Consider the following 22389-nt stretch of genomic DNA (forward strand, 5'->3'; position numbering starts at 1 on the left):
CTGTAGACTCAGCTACTCCGGAGGCTGAGGTGGGAAGATTGCTTAAGCCTGGGAGGTTGAGGCTCCAGTGAGCTGTGATTGTGCCACTGCAGCCTAGAGTGAGACCCTGTCTCAACAAAAAAAGCAAACCCAAAACAGCAAAAAGCACCATCCTAGGACTGAGGAGGCAACATTGTATCACAGACTGACAAAAGTCTTTGGAATCAGTTAGAACCTAGATCAGAATCTAGACTCATTGCTCACATCCATGGGAAATAAAGTGACGTAGCAGTTAAAATTACGGACTTTTGAATCAGACTGCTCACATTTTAATCTCAGCTTCACCATTAACTGAGTGGTGCTGGGCAAATTATATAACTCTTTTGTCTTTGTATTCTCTTTTTTTTTTGATACAGAGTCTCACTCTGTCGCCCAGGCTGGAGTGCAGTGGCGTGATCTCAGCTCACTGCAAGCTCTGCCTCCTGGGTTTACGCCATTCTCCTGCCTCAGCCTCCCGAGTAGCTGGGACTACGGCGCCCGCCACCACGCCCGGCTAATTTTTTTTTCTATTTTTAGTAGAGACAGGGTTTCACCGTGTTAGCCAGGATGGTCTCGAACTCCTGAGCTCATGATTCGCCCACCTCAGCCTCCCAAAGTGCTGGGATTACAGGCATGAGCCACCGTGCCTGGCCTGGAATTTTTTTAATGCAATTCTGCCGTATGCCCTTCTCTCTTCTTACTCTGTGTATTTTCCTGAAGCAGTCTCATCCGCTCACATTGCACGATCACTCACCCATTGATGACCCCCACCTCAGGGTTCAGCAGGTTCACCTCTCTGCTGAACTCTAAATCCAGAAGATTAGCCGTCTCCTGTACCTTACTGTCTGGCTGTCTTTCAGGCCCGAGCACAACATGACCAAAACTAAACTTATGTTCTCTCATGAGATTGCCCTTCTTCCTATTTGTGGCATTGACCTACTCAGTCTCCCAAGTCAGAAACTTGGGAATCCTGCCAGTGTGTTTTACAGAAACTCAGTGCAAGTTTCCCAGGCTGCTGACCAAAATAGCTACCGGATTAGTGGCACTGCCACTCAATGGGTCAGGTACTTGTGTCCTAATAGCAAATGGGTTCTTCTCTTGGCCCTGTTACTAATACTAAACTGTCATCTAGAGTAATCACTTAACCATATTACAAGACAGTTTCACTATCTGTGCCTGAAAGAGAAATGGAAGTCAAATCAATGAGAATCTCAAATGAAAGCTGCTTGATAAATGCAAAACACTATTCACATATCTTGTTATAGTTATTAAGAGTGATAATATCTGGCTAGGCACAGTGGCTCATGCCTGTAATCCCAGCACTTTGGGAGACTGAGGCGGGCAGATCACCTGAGGTCAGAAGTTTAAGACCAGCCTGACCAACATGGTGAAACCCCATCTCTACTGAAAATACAAAATTAGCCGGGCGTGGTGGTGCATGCCTGTAATCCCAGCTACTCGGGAGGCTGAGGCAGGAGAATCGCTTGAACCTGGGAGGTGGAGGTTGCAGTGAGCTGAGATTGCACCATTGCACTCCAGCCTGGGTGACAAGAGCGAAACTCCGTCTCAGAAAAAAAAAAAAAAAAAAAGTGATAATATCTGTGAAAGTATCTGGTCATCAGAATGAAAAATATCAAAGCATATGATCATCTGCAAAATAGCAGTAGTATTTTTAATTTTTTTCATTTGTTTTTATTTTATCCTTTCTCTCTCCTTTTTTACATGCCTCCTATCCTGAGAACCCCAGTAGTGTTAGTAATCAGAAGCAGAGCAAATCAGCAGATTTGTCATATGGACACACACACATTTAGCAACTGCAGGCTCTAGTGGGAAGAATCAAAAGATCCGTGCCGGTTTCCTTGCTGCTCTGTTCTGCTTGGTAAAGATCTGAGAATTAAAGTCTGCGTCAAGAACTTGTTTTTCCCTTTCATTTCCTCCCTCTGAAAGATGAGGGCTTTCAAAGGTTTCAGGCTGCTGTGTCATCACCGAGCTATTCTGGGTGTTGTGCCCTCGTCGGGAGGAGGGGCTGATACAGTGATTCATGCTGCTCATGTCCCCTCTGGGCTTTCAGGAGGATGCGTTATGGAATGTGAATTGTATTTTTAAAAATTCACTCAGGGCCTTAGGAAAGCTGTAACATCATGATCGTATTCTTAGAGGGATCTCATTTTTCTTGACAGCTGCATCTGGGCTACCTTTTTGGTCCTTCCAGAAGGCAAGGCATATTTGATAGCCTCTTTTCTGTTGCTTAGAAATGTGGAGACATTTAGCCCCTGAGATTGCTCAGCTGAATAGGAGAAGTGAAAGGATTCCTCCTTTTGCCACAATCAAGAAGAAACTAGTTCTTGGCAGCATAGATAGTCCAATTAAAAAAAAAATCAATAATGAAAAAAAGACCTCTGTGGTTTTTTTCTGAATATGTAATGTAGGTAATATATTTTCTTTGTTGAAAATTCAGAAAATACCTAAAAGACTTTAGAAGAAAGTAAATATCACCAATAATCCCAACACCAAGCGATAGTCACCACTCTAACACTGAGGTATATTTTCTGCTTTTTTCTATGTATTTATGTGTTTTAAAAAAAACATGAAGGTTGTACTATATATATCACTCTATAACTTGAAAAATATTTAATTTTTGAACACTATTTTACGTAGCTAGATAATCAAAAAAGTATAAAACTATATACAGTGAAAAGTCTTGCTCCCTTCTGATCACATAAAAAACTACCATTTGCTAGTTTCCTTACAGAGAATTTTTTTTTTTTAATTAAAAATTTTTTTTAAAGACAGGGTCTCACTATGTTGCCCAGGCTGGTCTCAAGCTCCTGGCCTCAGGCAGCCTCCCAGCTTGGCTCCCAAGGTGCTGGGATTACAGGCATGAGCCACCATGCCCAGCCCTTCCAGAGAATTTTTATGCTTATAAAAGCAATTACCAATGATTTTCTTTGCTATACCTGCAAGTTTTTAAATATAAATACTAGCATACTGTAGTAACTATTTTGTATCTTGCCTTTTTCACTTAATATGTTTTGTAATTCATCTGAAATCATTACATAGAGAGCTTCTTCATTCTTTCTTACAGCTGTCATTTTATAATATTCCATTGTACGTATGTACCGTCACTTATTTAGCCAGTCCCCTGGTGAATGGATATTTAGATTGTTTCCAATCATTTGCTATTAGTAACAGTGCTTGTGTATAAATAATTTTGCCCTTTACCATAGGATAAATTCCTAGAATTCTTAAAGGGCATGTGCATTTGATATTTTGATAGCTATTGCTAAATTACTCTCCAGGAAGTTGTGTATATAAATACCCTCACCAGAGGCCAGGCGTGGTGGCTCACACCTGAATCCCAGTACTTTGGGAGGCCAAGGCAGGTGGATCACGAGGTCAGGAGTTCGAGACCAGCCTGGCCAATATGGTGAAACCCTGTCTCTACTAACAATACAAAAATTAGCTGGGCTTAGTGGCATGTGCCTGTAGTCCCAGCTGCTTGGGAGGCTGAGGCAGGAGAATCACTTGAACTCGGGAGGCGGAGTTTGCAGTGAGCCAAGATCACACAACTGCATTCCAGCCTGGGCGACAGAGCAAGACTCCATCTCAAAAAAAAAAAAAGTAAAAGATTACACTTCTCTTAGCATGAAAAGATATTATAAGTGTCATTGAATTTTTTTTCCCTGTGAACTTTTTCCTATTTTATTCCTATTTTCAATAGATTTAGTCTTTTCCTACTGATTTATAGATATTCTTTATTTATTGAGGAAATTAGTCCTTTGTAATGGGAGTTGCAAATATTTTTTCCTAGTTTGTCTTTTGACATTTCTTTCTTTTTTTTTTTTTTTGAGATGGAGTTTCACTCGTTACCCAGGCTGGAGTGCAATGGCACAATCCCAGCTCACCGCAGCCTCTGACTCTGGGGTTCAAGCGATTCTCCTGCCTCAGGCTTCCAAATAGCTGGGATTTACAGGCATGTGCCACCATGCCCAGCTAATTTTGTATTTTTAGTAGAAATGGGGTTTCACCATGTTGGTCAGGCTGGTCTTGAACTCCTGACCTCAGGTGATCCACCCACCTCAGCCTCCCAAAGTGCTGGGATTATAGGCATGAGCCACCACGCCCGGCCGTCTTTTGACATTTCTTATGGTGGCTTTTACTGTGCCAAAATATCTGACTTTTAGTAAGTCAAATTAATCAGTTCTTTTATGACTTCTCTTAGGGCTTTGTGTGGTGCTTAGAAAGGGCTTTTCTACTGTGTGATTTTTTATTTTTATTTTTTTGAGACAGAGTCTCACTCTGTTGCCCAGGCTGGAGTGCAGTGGCACGATCTCAGCTCACTGCAACCTCCGCCTCCTGGGTTCAAGCAATTCTCCCGTCTCAGCTTCTCGAGGAGCTGGGATTACAGGTGCATGCCACCACACCTGGCTAATTTTTGTATTTTTAGTAGAGACAGGGTTTCACATATTGGCCAGGCTGGTCTCGAACTCCTGACTTCAAGTGATCCGCCTGACTCTGCCTCCCAAAATGCTGGGATTAAACGGGCGTGTGCCACCACACCCAGCCTATTCTGCAGTTATTAAGAGTGTTTTCCCATGGTTTTGTCTATTACTTTTATGGCTTAGTTTTTTACATTCAAATTGTTCCATCTGTAATTTATTTGGAATGTATTTAATTTCCTATGCATTTGTATCAACTTCTCGATTTCTATTCTGGTGTGTTGTTCTCTGTTTATTTGCCATCACCACTCAGTTTTAATATAGTAGCTTTTCAGGCCGGGCGCGGTGGCTCACGCCTGTAATCCCAGCACTTTGGGAGGCCGAGGCAGGCGGATCACCTGAGGTGGGGAGTTTGAGACCAGCCTGACCAACATGGAGAAACCCCGTCTCTACTAAAAATACAAAACTAGCCGGGCATGGTGGTGCATACCTGTAATCCCAGCTACTCAGGAGGCTGAGGCAGGAGAATTTCTTGAATCTGGTAGGTGGAGGTTGCGGCGAGCCGAGATCGCGCCATTGCACTCCAGCTTGGGCAACAGAGAGAAACTCCGTCTCAAAGAAAAAAAAAACCCATAGTAGCTTTTCAGTATGGTAGCGGGTAGTTCCTCATTCTTACAGCATCTGTTGGTGGTGGTGGTGATGGTGGTGGTTTTTCCCTCAACATGCAAACATTTGTTCTTTTATTTACCCTGTGAACTCCGCACCATTTTTCGATAAGAACAGGAAAAAACTACTTATGCAGCATGATCTGGATCATTAACTGATTGATGAAGTGAGGGAAATCAAGTAGTGATAATATATGTAACTCAAACATTTTAATTTAAAACATAAATTTATATCTATTCAACAATGTTAGGATATTGGGTCAAAGCCTATTCTGTGAGTATGGGCCCACTGATGGAGTCTGTATCATCTTTCTTATATAAACTATGCCCCTCATACATCAGATAGAATTTCCAGTTTCAATTTCTTTTATACTGAGCCAGCAATTAAAAAAATCCTGTAGTATGAATATAAAATTTTCATTTTTCATTTTTCCCCTAACTTCTGAAAATTGTCTTGCCTCCACCTAATTCGGTATCAACTCTTTATAGTGACTTACCTTTATTGAAAAGGCTTTTCAGAGCATACTAGTGTTTATAAATACAGTCATTTCCTCAAAGTGCATAATCATTACTTTAAATGTGAAATTATAATAAGTACAACTGACAGGAATAGGTTTGGGAACAAAAATAACTGATTCTTGGTAAGTCACAACTCAATTGGTGGGAGTAAAAGTGCATGTTTATTCTAGAGAATTATCTATACCCAACTTGAGTGCTTCTTTGTCAAGGTTGGGAGAATTGGAAAGCCATTCTTTCAGCAAAGAATATAGCACTGCTCTTTTTTTTTTTTTTTTGAGTCTACCACTGTAGTCTTTTTTTTTTCTTTGTAGCATTGCTTTTAATGTGTATATATTACAAGTGTACCCTAATTTAATCAGTACTCTACTGATAAATGTTCAAGTTGTTTACATATAGGCCGGGTGTGGTGGCTCACGCCTGTAATCCCAGCACCTTGGGAGGCTGAGGTGGGTGGATCACCTGAGTTCAGGAGTTCGAGACCAGCTTGGCCAACATGGTGAAACCCCATCTCTACTAAAAATACAAAAATTAGCCAGGTGTGGTGGCAGACACCTGTAATCCTCGCTACTCGGGAGGCTGAGGCAGGAGAATCGCTTGAACCTGGGAGGCAGAAGTTTCAGTGAGCCGAGATTGCACCATTGCACTCCAGCCTGGGTGACAGAGCAAGACTCCGTCTTGGAAAAAAAAAAAAATTGTTTACATATTTTTCTTTATTTGCTATTATAAAAAATGCTAAACATTCTTTTTTTATGTAAAGAAATTTATTAATAAAATTTATCCCTCTCCCTTTATGATTTGCACTTTTGTAGCAAGGAAAGACCTGCTGAATCAGAACTTGCATTATTATTATTATTTTTTTTTTTTGAGACAGAGTATTGCACTATTGCCCAAGCTGGAGGGCAGTGGCTTGATCTCAGCTCACTGCAACCTTCACCTCCCAGGCTCAAGTGATTCTCTTGCCTCAGCCTCCCGAGTAGCTGGGACTACAGGCATGTGCCCCATGCCCGGCTAATTTTTGTATCTTTAGTAGAGACAGGGTTTCACCATGTTGACCAGGCTGGTCTCGAACTTCTCCTGACTCAGGTGACCCTCCCACCTCAGCCTCCCAAAGTGTTGGGATTACAGACGTGAGCCCCTGTACCCGGCTTGATTTGCACTTCTGCTTTTAAACAATGAAAGTTTTATCTGCATAGAAATCCAATATCCTTACTTTTCTTTAGTGGATTTGTAGTTTCCTTTTTCCTTTTTAACTCTTCAATACAGGTGGAATTTATTCTGGAATTTATAAAATAAATCATATTTATTTTATATGATTTAAGGAGAATGCCTAAATTGGTCTACTTCTAGCCAGCCAATTTTCTCAACAATATTTCTTGAATAATCAATTTTTTCCATTTTTTTCCCAAACAAAAAAGTAGTTTATTTAAGGGTTTAAGTTAGTTTAAAATTTTGTCTGAAGAAAAGAAACCAATTTTACATGCTTTTCTTTTTTTTGAGACCGGAGTCTCGCTCTGTCACCCAGGCTGGAGTGCAGTGGCGCGATCTCAGCTCATTGCAAGCTCCGCCTCCCGGGTTCATGCCATTCTCCTGCCTCAGCCTCCCGAGTAGCTGGGACTACAGGCGCCCACCACCACGCCCAGCTAATTTTTTTGTATTTTTAGTAGAGACGGGGTTTCACTGTGGTCTTGATCTCCTGACCTCGTGATCCTCCCACCTCAGCCTCCCAAAGTGCTGGGATTACAGGCGTGAGCCACCGCACCCGGCCACAATTTTACACGCTTTTCACTTAAAAATGATGTAACCAAGAGACATGCTGGAGTTGATGTCCCACGGCTGCCCAACCCTGGCTGGCCACTTAAAATCCACTCAGCCAGATACCACAGTCCCTGCCACACTACCACCAGAATACTGAAGGTCTTCATGATGTTTATTGTCAAAAGAGCCTGCACATCTGACATTTCCGGTTCTCACTTCTACCCTCCCAGTATAGAGGCGAGAAGAAAGACTTTTTACAAAGAAGCACCTCTGACTGTTGAGATGGTTTTAGATTGTGTATTAAGTTCTGATATATCTTAAGGTCTCTTTCAGGCTATTTATTTTGTTCCATTGATTGGTCTTTGTCTCTTTTTTTGTTTGTTTTTTTAAGACAGGATCTCTCTCTGTCATCCAGGCTGGAGTGTAGTAGCACGATCTCGGCTTACTGCAACCTCTGCCTCCTGGGCTCTTGTGATCCTCCCACCTCAGCCTCCCAAGCAGCTGGGACTACAGGCATATGCCACCACACCTGGCTAACTTTTTGGATTTTTTAGTAGAGATGGGGTCTCGCTATGTTGCCCAGGCTGTTCTCTGGGCTCAAGTGATCTGCTCACCTCGGCCCCCCAAAGTGCTGAGATTACAGGCATGAACCATCGTGCCTGGCCTGGTCTGTCTCTTGATACTTGTGCTAGCTCTATATATTTTTAATTATTTAGATTTTAGTTTAAATCCCTACCCAGTAGTCTCAGAAAAGGTTATCGAAAAACAACAATTGGGTTGTTATGGTACAAACATTTTGCACGTTGAGGCCTGTCCCAGCGCGAGACCATTTCATCTGGTCTGGGCATTTCTTTGCCTCCACAGCTCTTCCCTGACCTGGGTGGCGTGGAAAAGTAGATGTTTCCTTATTTGATTTTGCTTTTGCAGTAGGGGCTAAAGACATCCAGCTCTGGCTTTTAACAAATAGCTCTTTACCAGTTTTAAGAATTATTTTTTAGAAAACAGAACGGTAGAGAGAAAGGAGTAGAAACCATTATTTTCAGCCAGGTACGGTGGCTCATGCCTGTAATCCCAACACGAGTGACCCAAGGCGGGCAGATCACTTGAGGCTCAGAGTTTGAGACCAGCCTGGCCAACATGGTAAAACCCCGTCTCTACTAAAAATACAAAAATTAGCCAGGCGTGATGTCATGTGCCTGTAGTTCTAGCTGTTCGGGAGGCTGAGGCATGAGAATCGCTTCAGCATGGGAGGGGGAGGTTGCAGTGAGCTGGATCACGCCACTGCACTCCAGCCTGGGCGACAGAGTGACTCTGTCTCAAACAAAAAGAAAAAGAAAACATTATTATTACTGTATACCTTGTATGTCATATGCATATGTTACCTGTTCAAAAGAATGATTAAAATAATCTTTAACAATTATTCTTTAAAAGGGTAAACATATGTCAAGTGTAGTATTCCTTTTTTTTTTTAAATTCCTTTTTTTTTTTTTTCTGAGTTAGGGTCTCACTCTGTTGCCCGGGCAGGAGTGCAGTGGCACAATCATGGCTCACTGCAGCTTTGACCTCCCAGGCTCAAGTGATTCTCCCACCTCAGCCTCCTGAGTAGCTGGGACTAAGGCATGTCCCACCACTCGGGGTAAGCTTTAAATTGTTTGTAGAGATGGGCCAGTCTACCTGGACTCAAGCAGTCCTCCTGAAGTGCTGGGTTTACAGGTGTGAGCCACCACCCCTGGCCTCTGTGTGTATCCTTTGATTGCTGCTAAGAACCTTTGATGAGGCAAGGGAAGGTTGTGGTCCTTTTCCTGTCTTTGAATGCCAACCCTAGAACTAGATCTGGTCCAGAATGGTCGTGATTTGCTCATCGTGTGTTCCCTTCGCAGGCGTGCCGCCACCAGACTGATTACTGGCAGTTCGTGAAAGACATCCGGTGGCTCAGTCCCCACTCGGCCCTTCACGTGGAGAAGGTAAGAGTGAGAGCAGAGCGGCTGTGCTGGCAGAGCTGTGGGTCTTCACTGTTTGAGGCTCTGTCAGAAGAATCTTCTAGGCTCCAAGGAGGGAATATGTCCAGTTGCCTATCAGCTGAGGAAAGGAAATTAATTATCCCTGTAGGGACTGACTTTATTTGCTTAAAAAAAAAACATGCAAACCCATTGGTCCAGGCCACTTTTTCTCCTCTGGGGAAGGGAAAAAAAGTTTTGCTATTTTCAAAAAAGCCTGCCTACATGGGACCCAGGGTGAAGCCTTTCAAAGCATTTCCCTTACCTGTCTCAATTTAGTTCTCAGGTCATTAGGCCTCAATCTTGCCGTATCTACCAGGATGTGTGTTTTGACTCATGCCCCTTTGCTTCCCAGTTCATCAGCGTGCACGAGAACGACCAGAGCAGTGCCGATGGTGCCAGTGAACGTGCTGTTGCCGAGCTGTGGCTGCAGCACAGCCTGCAGTACCACTGCCTCTCAGCCCAGCTCCGGCCCCTGCTCGGGGATAGACAGTATATCAGAAAATTCTACACAGGTAGGTAGAGGCCACTTAGGACTGTCATCTGTGCTTCCTCGTTGTCACCCACCTCACTATCCTCTACCCCTCTGGTACCAGGGCCTCCTATTTTTCTTTTTTTCTTTGAGATGGACTTTCGCTCTTGTCACCCAGGCTGGAGTGGAATGGCGTGATCTCGGCTCACTGCAACCTCCGCCTCCTGGGTTCAAGCGATTCTCCCGGCTCAGCCTCCTGAGTAGCTGGGATTACAGGCATGTGCCACCATGCCCGGCTAATTTTGTAATTTTAGTAGAGATGGGGTTTCTCCATGTTGGTCAGGCAGGTCTCGAACTCCCAACCTCAGGTGATCTGCCTGCTTTGGCCTCCCAAAGTGCTGGGATTACAGGCATGACCACCGCGCCCAGCAGGGCTTCCTGTTTTTCACTTGATGCCATAGGGATTCTACTCAGAAACATATATCCAGACTTACCTCTCACCTCCCAAGTAAGACACAATCCAACTTTAGGTTAAGGTCGTCCCCTACGGCCACACACACAAACCGTAAGAATAGCCACCATTTACCACGAGTTTCCTGTGTGCCCGTCACTGCTGTCCAGTATCTTCACAGCAGCCCCGAGAGTTGGGCATTGGTGCTACTGTTTCCAATCCGCAGGGCTCCAGGAGGTTAGGCGACTTGGCCAAAGTCACTCAGAGCCAGGATTCAAATCTGGATTTTTCTGACGTTGAAGCCTCTTGCCCTGGCCATTTTGCTGCACCTCGCGTTCTTCAGCCTCTCCTCTACTTTGTTTCTGATCTGCCTTCACCCTCCTCCTCATTCATCCTTACCTCTCCCTTTCTGCTTCCTCAAGCTTCTCTCAAGGCCTCCCTGATGGGCTCTATCACTGTGGCAGCTTTTCTCTCCCCAGATGCTGCCTTCCTGCTAAGTGACGCTCACGTCACGGCCATGCTGCAGTGCCTGGAAGCAGTGGAACAGAACAACCCCCGCCTCCTGGCTCAGATCGACGCGTCCATGGTACGGGGGACAAGGAATTATCCACATCTAAGCTGGGTCCCTGGAGCTCAGCAGGATGTAGCCCTCTACAGCAAACTTTTTCACTTAGCCATTTTTGTGAGCTGAAAGGCTTGCATTTTTTTTTTTTTTTTCTGAGACAGAGTCTCACTCTGTTGCCCAGGCTGGAGTGCAGTGGTGCAATCTCAGCTCACTGCAACCTCTATCTCCTGGGTTCAGGCGATTCTTGTGCCTCAGCCTCCCGAGTAGCTGGGATTACGGGCGCCCGCCACCACACCCAGCTATTTTTTTGTATTTTTAGCAGAGACAGACTTTCACCATGTTGGCCAGGACGGTCTCGATCTCCTGACCTCGTGATCCTCCCACCTCGGCCTCCCAAAGTGCTGGGATTAGAGGCCTGAGCCACGGCGCCCGGCCGGCTTTCATTTAAAATGCTTGGAGGAGGGGAGGTACCGTTAAGTACCTATTGAAGTAGAAAGTCTAGGCTTATGTCGTGTGCTTAGTAGACCTAGTGGGGAGGTAGATTTTGTTAAACCTGTGGTATCTTTTGACAGAGGATACCAAGCCTTGACAAAGATCTGGGGAAAAGAGGGATGGTTCTGAATCGGGTAGGGTTTAGTGTCAGACCTGGCATAGCTTAATGTTACACGGGGTCAGTTTTTTCATGTTTTTTTCTTTGATGTAAAGAAAATTTTATAGTACAAAGAAAATTCGTTGCCTAAAATTAACTTATCCCATCACTAATACTCCAGTCAGTGCCTTAGCTAGAATGGAATCAGAGTCCCCACTTCTTAGAGAAGCAGATCCCCTATCTCTCCAGATTCTTTTAATTAATTATTATTATTATTATTATTATTTTGAGACAGAGTCTTTACTTTGTTGTCCAGGCTGGGCTGGAATGCAGTGGCATGATCTTGGCTCACTGCAGCCTCCGCCTCCCAGGTTCAAGTGATTCTCCTGTCTCAGCCTCCCGAGTAGCTGGGATTACAGGTGCACGCCACCACGCCCAGCTAATTTTTGTATTTTTAGTAGAGACGGGGTTTCACCATGTTGGCCAGGCTGGTCTCGATCTCCTGATCTCAAGTGATCTGCCCACCTTGGCCTCCCGAAGTGCTGGGATTACAGGTGTGAGGCAGTGTGCCCGGCCTGATTCGTTTAATTTTGATTGTTGGTTACTATCCATTTAATACTTTGTATGTGCCAGGCATGGTGCTATGTATGATAAATGTATCATCTCATTGAATCTTCATAACCCTGTGGAGTGGGCATTGATCTCATTTTATAAAGGAGGCTGCTGAGGCACAGAGTAGATACGTGGTCCAAAGTTTGGATCAAATAGCTGATAAGTGTCAGGGCCTGGATTTGAACCCTAGTCTGTCTGACTTCTGATTCCACATACATCAGCACTTTGTTGTGCTGCCTCTGTAATAAAGTACTCCTGGTTTAACACCTGGAAGGATTCCAGTGCAGATGCTGTGGTTTCACAGTTGTAAATTACATACTGTAGTAGAAGGTAGCCTTGCTGTATCTACAGGCTCTGGCTAAAGTCCAGGCCTACTGCAAAGGTAGCTTCTACGGCATTTCTGCAGTACTGCGTTGCCCCCACTCTGAGGCCCTTTGTCCTTAACTCTGACACATTTTTTGGTTTTGTTTTGCTTTTTAGTTTGCCAGAAAGCATGAGAGCCCGCTGCTGGTGACAAAGAGCCAGAGCCTGACAGCCCTGCCCAGTTCCACATACACCCCTCCAAACAGCTATGCTCAGCATTCCTACTTTGGGTCCTTCTCTAGCCTCCACCAATCCGTGCCCAACAATGGCTCAGGTATGGGGACAGGAAAAAGTGGTCATTACATTTATCCCCAGCCCTGGAAAGTAAGAAGACTTTGTGGTTGCTCATAGGCTTGGAAAATTGAGACTTGGGTTGGTAGTTTTTCTTAAGGGACATCTTTACAAGTTATATAGTGACTAGCTTGAAATAATTCAGTAGAATCATGAAGTAACAGAAGAGAGAGATGTTTGTAGAGTCCCCTTGGTTTCTAATCCACATTGCCAAGAAGGCATTTCAATACTAGCTAACACCGAATGATTGCCAATCATGTACTAGGCTCTGTTGTGTTCAGTTTGTATGTGTTATCCCATTTGAGCCTTCAAACGGTCCTCTTACTGCTCATTTTTCAGATGAGGAATGCATACTAATAAGCAATAAAGCACTGTCTCAGGAGCCCATACTCTTGACTTAGCTGCTTCTAAATAATTTTATACTTTATTTGACTTGCCGTTTCTGAGGTGACATCGTATGTCCTGGTCACCCAGTCCTTCATACATACTGCAGGATTCCACCTCACCCTTGCTCCCCTTACCATTTCCTTTTATATTCTAGAGAGAAGATCTACTTCCTTTTCACTCTCTGGCCCTCCCCGGAAACCTCAAGAAAGCAGAGGGCACGTCTCACCAGCAGAGGATCAAACCATCCAAGCCCCCCCAGTTTCAGTCTCTGCACTAGCCAGGGATTCCCCTTTGACCCCAAATGAAATGAGCTCCAGTACTCTGACCAGCCCCATAGAGGCATCCTGGGTCAGCAGCCAGAATGATTCCCCAGGTGATGCCAGTGAGGGGCCTGAGTACCTGGCCATTGGCAACTTGGACCCCCGAGGCCGGACTGCCAGCTGTCAGAGTCACAGCAGCAATGCCGAGAGCAGCAGTTCCAATTTGTTCTCCTCCAGCAGCTCCCAGAAGCCAGATTCTGCTGCCTCTTCCTTAGGGGACCAAGAAGGAGGTGGGGAGAGCCAGCTGTCCAGTGTCCTCCGCAGGTCCAGCTTCTCAGAGGGGCAGACACTCACCGTCACCAGTGGGGCAAAGAAAAGCCATATTCGCTCCCATTCGGATACCAGCATTGCCTCCAGAGGAGCTCCAGGTAATGAGGAACACCTGCTGCTAGTTAGCAAGATGACCCTGAATTGAGAGTTAGAGAGGGCTTGTTATGGGAACTTTTCAGATGGCAGAAAGAGATGTTCTGTTTCTGACGATACGACATCTTGTTTTGTAATGAAAGAAGTTTATAACGAAATACCGAGACTCAAAATCTCTAAGTCTATTTATGTTTGTTTCTTTATACGTTGCTAATATTAAATGTTTTCCTGGATTCTTTACTAGTTTGGTAACATCAGAGGATAGCGTGACTCATCACAGCGCGAGTTTTCAAAGTATCTCTTGGATTGGGGAAAGTATCATTGAGCTTTAAAAATAATCCCATTAAGTTCTGTCATTTCCTGTGACGTCTTAGAAGTTTGCCCAGGGTGTAATAATACCAATGTGAGAGAGGCAGAGAGATAATGGGGTTTCTAATTAAAACGAAGGCTATAGTGAGCGTAGGGTGATGCGATCCAGCAACTGAGTCGGTGGGGCTGACGGCCGCATCACTGATTCAGGCTGAGAGGCAGTCAGATAAGGAGGCCCTGGCAGCTGGGACCTCCCTCACCAAACACCAGCTGATAGCAGGGGCAGCCTACTCGTGGGGAAGGTGGGGCTCCTTGCTTTTGCCATCTCCCTGCCATCATCCTTCCCGGCTTGTGGTATCCGGCAGGCTTTGGTTGGGTTTTGTTTGTAGTAGGATCTCCATAAGAGGAAGTATAGCATGGAGCTTTGTGCTCAAAGCCATTCTGGGTCAGGAAAGCCCCAGAAATAAAATATAAAAATAAAATGTGAAAAATTCAAGGACCTAAAAAAAAGAGGGGGCGGTTTCTTTAGCAACTGGAGATAGTGTTGCTTTCTCTTTGTAATTTCTGGAAAGGTGAGAGCCAAGGCCCTCATCTGAAACCTTCAGAATTACAAACTTTTGTCTTTGTTTTCCCTCAAGAATGTGATTTAACTTGTTGGAAATCTTGAGGAGAAGAATCTCCAAATCAAAGCCTGTCTTCCCATGAGCTTTCTTAGATGTGAAGATGACTGGGCTGGACCCTCACTTCACATCTCCTGCTGCAGGCCTGATGTCTGCCGTACTCCAAGTCACTGGCCTTTGAGCATGTAAAACTTTCCCGCCCCACTCTTGAATCCATATGGATTCCAGTGGAATCCTGCCTTGGAAAAAGGGAGCCAGCAAAAATGTGTGCGGAAGGATCTGAGGAAATACGGGTCACGCGCAGCTTCTTGGACAAGCCATCCGTCCTTCACAACTGGGGTTTCCTCTTGGGAGTTCCATCCCCACTTCTGCTGGGTAAAATTTAGGACACTTTTTTTCTCTCTCTGTATTCTCATTGCTCTATCTGGACTCTCCTCTGCACCTGTCTGTCTACCGGCAGGAGGCCCCAGGAATATCACCATTATAGTTGAAGATCCCATTGCAGGTTTGGGAATCGGTCCTCCACCTCCTCTTTGTTCTGTTCTGTGACCACCTTTCTTAGTTCAGAACCTCCTTCAGTCTGGTGTCAAATCAAGTCTGGCTAGCCTGGTCTTGTTGTGATGCTTGGAACTGTCTATAAAATGATACCAGTGTTTCATATGATGTGTTTTCTATACACAATTCCAAATGCCTCGTTCAGTCTCTCAACAGCTTCTGGGAGGCAGAGTCAAGACTTATCAATTCAGTTTTGCCCAAAGGTGAAACTGAGGCCTCTGCTATTTGTCTGAGGCATCATGATGAATCAGTAGCAGACTTTTTTTTCTTTTTTAAAATTTTTTTTACTTTTTTTTTTTTTTTGTAGAGACAGGGTTTCACCGCGTTGCCCAGGTTGGTCTTGAACGCCTGGCTTCAAGTGATCCTCCTGCCTTGGCCTCCCGAGTGCTGGGATTACAGGCGTGATCCACCACACCTGGCCCAGAATTTTTCTTATAACTGAATACTTCCTATGGATTACTTTATTTTCCTTGAATTAACACCAGAATGTATTTTATCCCCTTTCTGTGGTCTTAGATATACTTGCATGTTTGGTTTTTTTGTTTTTTGTTTTTTTGTTTTTTTTCCCTCTCCTGCAGTTCTGTTTCCTTTTTCTTTCACCTGTTTTCATTTCCCTATAAATCCCTGCACCCCATTCCAGCTATTGCATAGGATTCTTCTACTGATTTCAGTCTGTTTCCTTGGTGTTCATGGTGGTGTTCAAACTGAGATTTGTGTTCCATCCTGGGTACCATAATTCATGGACATGAACACTGGAATGTGTCTGCAAGGCAGAGTAGTAAGAGAGGGCTGAAAGCCGTGGCCTCCTGGAAGTGGGTGAGGCCATTGGGTATGTTAGCTTGGAAAACAGATGGTTAAAGAGGAATAAAGTCTGTAGGACCGTCATTTAGAATAGCGTTCTTCTTAAGGAGATAAGAAATTGTAAGAAGACAGATAACAAGTGACTGTAAGGGAATTCTAAGAATTAGTTAAATGGTGGCCTTAGGAGGTAGTGAACTCAGTAAGTAAAGGCTGAATGGCCACATGTTGCAAAGAGGTTAAGGTCGTGGTGGAGTTTGTGTTGTGTGCTGTTTGGGAATCTTGAAGGTCCCTTCCAAGTCATGTCATGGTTTTTTACCAAGGCATCGTGGCGACTACTAGTTTGTCCTCAGTTCAGTAGGAAGGAACAGAGCCCACGGCCAGGGCTACCAGAAGTCTTTGAGGCCCAAGAAGAACACAAAATTGTCTCTTGCACAGAGTAGCATTTTTTGTGAGAGGAGCAAGTTGGTAACATCTGTCAGGGAAATGGGTTAGATGCAGCTCAGTCATTCACTCTCCCACAGCATCCTGCTCATTTTCAAGCACCCACCTGCTTTTCCACCTGTTCTTCCTTCTGTGGTCCTGGAAATGTTGTGTTTCCTTGTGAAGAATATCAGTTTCTCATTCCTGCAAACCCTGCCTGCTACTGTTCTCCCTCCCAGCTCTCGCTCTTCCTGTCCCAGGCAATGTCTGTCTCGCCAGCCTTCCCTCCCTCCCTTCTTCAGTAAGGCTGGGCCGAGCCCCGTAACAGAGCCCTTTGCTTACAGGGCCCTCTCCCTGGGCTTCTCCAGCACTGCCTTGATGCTTCTTTTTAGGATGCTGCTGAATTTTATTTCCTTAGTGAATGTAAATCTTCTGATGTTGCTTTAAAACCTAATGTCAAGATGTCAGAAAAGTTTCAATGCACTTGTCTTTGTTTTACCATCTAAAGACTTTTCTAAATTGGTTTGTCAAGAGGATAGGAATCAGCTGATATTCCTGTAATATTTGGTTAAAAGATGTAAGGAAAGAGAAGCAAATTCCATGAATCCATTTTGATTTGATTCTTTCCTTTATGTTGCCCCATTCTGGATCACGTTTCTTCTTTTCCACTTAGAATGTACTGACCTGCCATCTCCTTCCCTCCCTGTGTTTCTGTACCCTTGGGCTGTTCCGTTGGTGTGCCGCCTCTCTCCTGCTTGGGAGGGCTTTGGGAAGGGGTGCAGTTAAATGTTGAAACTCCAGAGTTGGGAATGTACCTGTTGCTCATTTCGTATGTGTTTTTACTTGCTGGTGGTCATCATCATTAGAATCCTGCAATGATAAGGCGAAGTTGAGAGGCCCTTTGCCCTACTCTGGTCAAAGCAGTGAAGTCAGCACACCCAGCTCTCTGTACATGGAATATGGTGAGTACTAGGAAGGCCAGGGCTAAAATTGTATATTTTCTCTGCTCACCCCTTGTGCCTGCTAAGCTCTGAGTTTTGGGGTTCATCTCAGCTCTCCAGAGGGTACACACCGTTACAGTCTCAGTCACTCTTTTGTCATTTTTAACCCCCGTGCTAGAAATCACACTGCTCTGCCATTTCTCTTGCTCCTCTCTGACTTGGGGGTCCCACCCTCTCTTACGTGCTGGGTGTTGGCACTGGGTATGTCGGCTGGTCCAGATGGGATGGCTCTCTGAGTGGATGAGACGGACCTTGAAAAGAGGCCTTGGAGTATCTGGGCTTAGTAACCAGCAGACAGACTCTATGTGGAAATCATGCAGAGGAGGAAGCCATTTGTGTCCTTTTCTGCCTCCCAGCCCAAAGTTCTACATTTTTATTTTGTTTTTTCTTTACTGTATGGTTCAAGGGAGAGCATGTTCTCTTTAATTTTAGATGGCAGAAGGATTCTCTCTGTTTATTCTACCATTTTCCAACCAAGAGGCTTAGTGCTCTGGGATTCTAAGATTCCAAGAAATTCTTTTTTTGTTTGTTTGTTTGTTTTTTTTGAGACAGAGTTTTGCTCTTGTTGCCCAGGCTGGAGTGCAGTGGTGCAATCTTGGCTCACTGCAACCTCCGCCTCCCAGGTTCAGATGATTCTCCTGCCTCAGCCTCCTGAGTAGCTGGGATTACAGGCATGTGCCACCACGCCCAGCTAATTTTTGTATTTTTAGTAGAGATGGGGTTTTGCCATGTTGGCCAGGCTGCTCTCAAACTCCTGACCTTGTGATCCGCCTGCCTTGGCCTCCCAAAGTGCAAGGAATTCTTTTAGAAGGTAGACATCTTCTTCCAACCTCTAATTCCCAGTTACCTGGGAAGACTTGGGAGCATCTTTAATGACAAAAGCTTAAGACTTCCTGAAGAAGCCTGGCTGTTTCATCCACATTCCATTTCCCACAGAAGGTGGTCGGTACCTGTGCTCAGGGGAAGGCATGTTCCGAAGACCATCAGAAGGACAGTCCCTCATCAGCTACCTCTCTGAGCAAGACTTCGGCAGCTGTGCCGACCTGGAAAAGGTGGGAAATTGAGGGCCTCATGAAGAGCTCGTGAGTTGGGAGATTGGGTCTGAAGGTCTGTGGTGCCATTTGTTCTGATGAGGTTTTGGGTATAGATTACAGTAAAGAATAAGTTCACAGTAAAGGGAAGCTCAGCAAGTTCTGTTTCTGAGGAACTCTGCAGGGAGCATGTGCCCCTCACTGAGTCCAAATTATTAGCGATTTTATCTTAGAAGCCAACCTGGGCAGAGAAGCATCAAGTTTGTGTGTGTGTTTTTGTTTTTTTGAGACAAGAGTCTTGCTCTGTCACCTAAGCTGGAGTGCAGTGTCACGGTCATGGCTCACTACAGCCTCAAATTCCTGGGCTCGAGCAATCCTCCCGCCTCAGCCTCCCGAGTAGCTGGGACTACAAACACGCACCACCACACCTGGCTATTTTTTAAATTTTTTTGTAGAGATGGGGGAGGTCTCCCTGTGTTGCCCAAGCTGGTCTTGAACTCCTGGGCTTGGCCTCCCAAAGTGCTGGGATTAACAGGTGTGAGCCCTGTGTCTGGGGTCTTGAACTCCTTGGCTTGGCCTCCCAGAGTGCTGGGATTCACAGGTGTGAGCCACTGCGTCTGGGGTCTTGAACTCCTGGGCTTGGCCTCCCAGAGTGCTGGGATTCACAGGTGTGAGCCGCTGCGTCTGGCAGCATTGTTTTTGCTGCATGATTGCGGTTCCCTTGACTCTGGCACCTTAGGTAAATTCTGTTTCCAGAATCAAATTCTATCTTTTGTTCTAAGGCTCAGATAAGCAATAAATGACATCTGTGTAGCATTTTATAGACTACAAAGCACTTTTATCTTGAGACATAGCATTTACCTTAATATTTTGTGTACAGGTGTATGATTTTGGGAAAGAACCTGATTGAAATCCTGGGCCTCTTCTCTATCATATTTTTATGTAGAAATGAGACAGGAAGGGACAGGCTTGGCAAAGTAAGAGAGTGAAGAAAACCTAGAATAGGTTTTCCAGCCATCAGCTTTCCTCATAGTAGAAATGTCCATTTCTCCAGGGTGTTTTTGGCAGGAACAGTTCCTATCTTGGAAACTCCCCTTTCCACATTATAATGAGTATGTCATTCAATACTTCTAACCCTTTGCCTGTTTGGTGCTCTCCTTCCGCCAGGAGAATGCCCACTTCAGCATCTCAGAGTCCTTAATTGCTGCCATCGAGCTAATGAAGTGCAACATGATGAGCCAGTGCCTAGAGGAGGAGGAAGTGGAAGAGGAAGACAGTGATAGAGAGATCCAGGAGCTGAAGCAGAAGATCCGCCTTCGGCGCCAGCAAATCCGCACCAAGAACCTGCTCCCCATGTACCAGGAGGCTGAGCACGGAAGTCAGTGGAGCCTGTGGATGCTTCTGTTCCCACATTTTCCCAGCTTCAGCATAAGGCCTGGTGCCCAAACCAGTGGTTCCTCTGCTGTCAGATATTTCTATGTAGTCGTACTTTTTTTCTACCATGCTAGGAATACTCATCCTAGAGTCGCTCCGTTTCCTGCATCAGAAATACCTGCCTTCCAGGCCAGGCGGAGTGGCTCACGCCTGGAATCCCAGCACTTTGGGAGGCTGAGGCGGGTGGATCACTTGAGGCCAGGAGTTCGAGACCTGCCTGGCCAACATGGTGAAACCCCAGCTCTAAATATATATATATGTATATATATAAATAAAGGAATAGCTCCCTTCCAGAATAGCTTTCTGATATGAGGAGACCTAAGAACACTGCTCCCAGATTTGCTTCCCAGATAGTAGTACCTTCTATTTACTTGAAACTTTCTAAAGGGAAAGTTTCCATTTCTCTCTGTTGAGGTCATATCAGGTCCCTTATATTGTGACACTGGAAGGACAAGAAGACCTCTTTCTGCCCTGTTTATTCCTTTTTGTTTTTAAACATAACAGGCTTTCGGGTCACCTCCAGCAGCTCCCAGTTCAGCTCACGTGATTCGGCACAGCTCTCTGACTCTGGCTCTGCTGATGAGGTTGATGAATTTGAAATCCAAGGTAAGAAGTGACACTTTGTTACAAGGGAACTTTTATTCCGTTTCTTTCCATTTAGAATGATAAGCTGCGAAGTGTTTCCTAAGTAGAAGATCTTCATTATGGATTGTTGTTAGCTATTGTAAGGGACAGCCTTCTGCTAAAAACAAAACCCCTTCACAGTTTCAGTAGGGAAGAACACTGGAAGCAGGTGTTCCAGGTGGAGTGGCTGCTCGTTGATGTCACCCTGACACGTCCTCCTCAGTGATGTCTTTCTCCTGGGTTCCCACTCTGACTCCTCCTTTCAGCTTGTAGGGCTGGTCCATACCACTTGAAATTAGAATCCTATTCTCTTGGGTTCCATAACACAACTGAAATTGTTTCAGAGTGTTCAAAAGAGAAAAGGACAAAAAGAATCATTGGGGGCAGGGGGACAAAAGGAAAAACATCAGGTTTACAAAGTAGAGCTTGAATTTCTGCCCTTGCGGTCGGTGCTCACTGCTCAGCACAGTCACAGACTGTTTTTATTGGTGGGGGTGGGAGTATCAGCATAGAGGAACAGTGGGGTTCCAGTCTGGGAAGGCAGTTGTGTTAAATCAGGTTAATGTCCCACTCCTGCAAATCATAGATCTCTTCAAGTTCCCATCAGCACAACAAACACACAAACAAAAAAACAGTTCAGGGACAAACGCTCTTCCTTCATGGGTGAAACTAAGAGTAGTTTCCTTACTGAAGTGAATGGTATCTATAATTCTCTGTTACAACATTGTGTATGTAGACAGAGGTGAACTGTATCTATAATTCTCCATTATAACATAATGTGATGACAGATAGGTCTTGTGTTGCAAGAGGCTTTGATTTCCTGTTTACACAATCTAGAGAGCCCATTCGCCTGCACAGGCCTCCAGATGGAGGAACCACACGTTTCTTCCCATTCAGAAACTCCGTTTTTTCACACATTTTCGAGGTATTCAGGAAGTCTTCCTTCTATGTTCTCCTTAATGTCTCTGATTTCTATGTATGACAACAATAGGTAGTCATTTAAAACTCCTTTTGTGTGTTTGGTTGTTTGTATGTGATTTTCCAACTCCTCTCCAATTCTCTACCATCAACTGGGTGACTTACAATTTAGCTCTGGCACTGACTACCTGGAGTTAGCACGGATCCTGCAGCTACAGTCCGGTGAGATTAATTCTGCTTCAGATGCCAGACACAGGTCACCAAGCTACCTGCCCTTCTGCTTGTAGGCTGACTACAAATTCAGAGATTCCCACGACCCCCTTCCCCAAAGCAGGATAATTTGCTTGAATGATGCCCAGAACTTGGGAAAGCTTATGATTATAGCCTGTTGTAAAGGATCCAAATGAGCAGCCACATGAAGAAGTACACAGGGACTAAGGAAGAGATCACGAGCACAGGAACTCCTCCTGCCCCCGTGGTGTCTGGGGCACCACCCTCCCAGGTGCATTGATGTGTTCACCAACCAGGAAGCCTGGACATCATTGTTCAAATTTTTATTGAAGTTTCATTATATAGGCACCATCGATTAAGTCATCGGCCACTGGTGACTGGGCTGAGTCTTCGATCCCTCTCCGCTCCCTGGAGGTGATGGGGGAGTAAAAGCTCCAACCCTCTAATGACGTGGTTGGTTCTTTCGATAGCCCCCAATTGCCCCAATGTGAAGCTATCTATCTAGGGGCCTGCCAGGAGTCTCCTCATTAGCATAAACTCAGGTATGATTGAAAGGGGCGTCTTTTGAATAATTTCTTGAATGATTCAAGAAATTCCAAGAATTTTAGGAATTCTCACCAGGAACTGGAGACAAAGACA

The 22389-nt window shown here is 44.9% G+C and overlaps 1 protein-coding gene across 6 annotated transcripts in view; it reads left to right on the forward strand.

Annotated features, from left to right (window-relative positions):
* The window catches only part of RUBCN (rubicon autophagy regulator), a 74807-nt gene that overhangs the window by 34313 nt on the left and 18105 nt on the right, over positions 1 to 22389 (forward strand). For 4 of the 6 annotated variants that reach the window (XM_063704547.1, XM_063704548.1, XM_019023384.4 and 1 more), the window contains 10 exons: positions 9277 to 9360; positions 9749 to 9908; positions 10796 to 10902; positions 12563 to 12719; positions 13278 to 13811; positions 15196 to 15240; positions 17378 to 17473; positions 18449 to 18564; positions 19711 to 19921; positions 20482 to 20583. In XM_063704547.1, the coding sequence (XP_063560617.1) occupies positions 9277 to 9360; positions 9749 to 9908; positions 10796 to 10902; positions 12563 to 12719; positions 13278 to 13811; positions 15196 to 15240; positions 17378 to 17473; positions 18449 to 18564; positions 19711 to 19921; positions 20482 to 20583 (1612 nt within the window). The remainder of the gene's footprint in view (positions 1 to 9276; positions 9361 to 9748; positions 9909 to 10795; positions 10903 to 12562; positions 12720 to 13277; positions 13812 to 15195; positions 15241 to 17377; positions 17474 to 18448; positions 18565 to 19710; positions 19922 to 20481; positions 20584 to 22389) is intronic. The other 2 variants (XM_019023385.4, XM_019023383.4) reach the window with 1 other exon arrangement.

This window comes from Gorilla gorilla, chromosome 2 (assembly GCF_029281585.2).
Source record: "Gorilla gorilla gorilla isolate KB3781 chromosome 2, NHGRI_mGorGor1-v2.1_pri, whole genome shotgun sequence".
Taxonomy (NCBI): domain Eukaryota; kingdom Metazoa; phylum Chordata; class Mammalia; order Primates; family Hominidae; genus Gorilla; species Gorilla gorilla.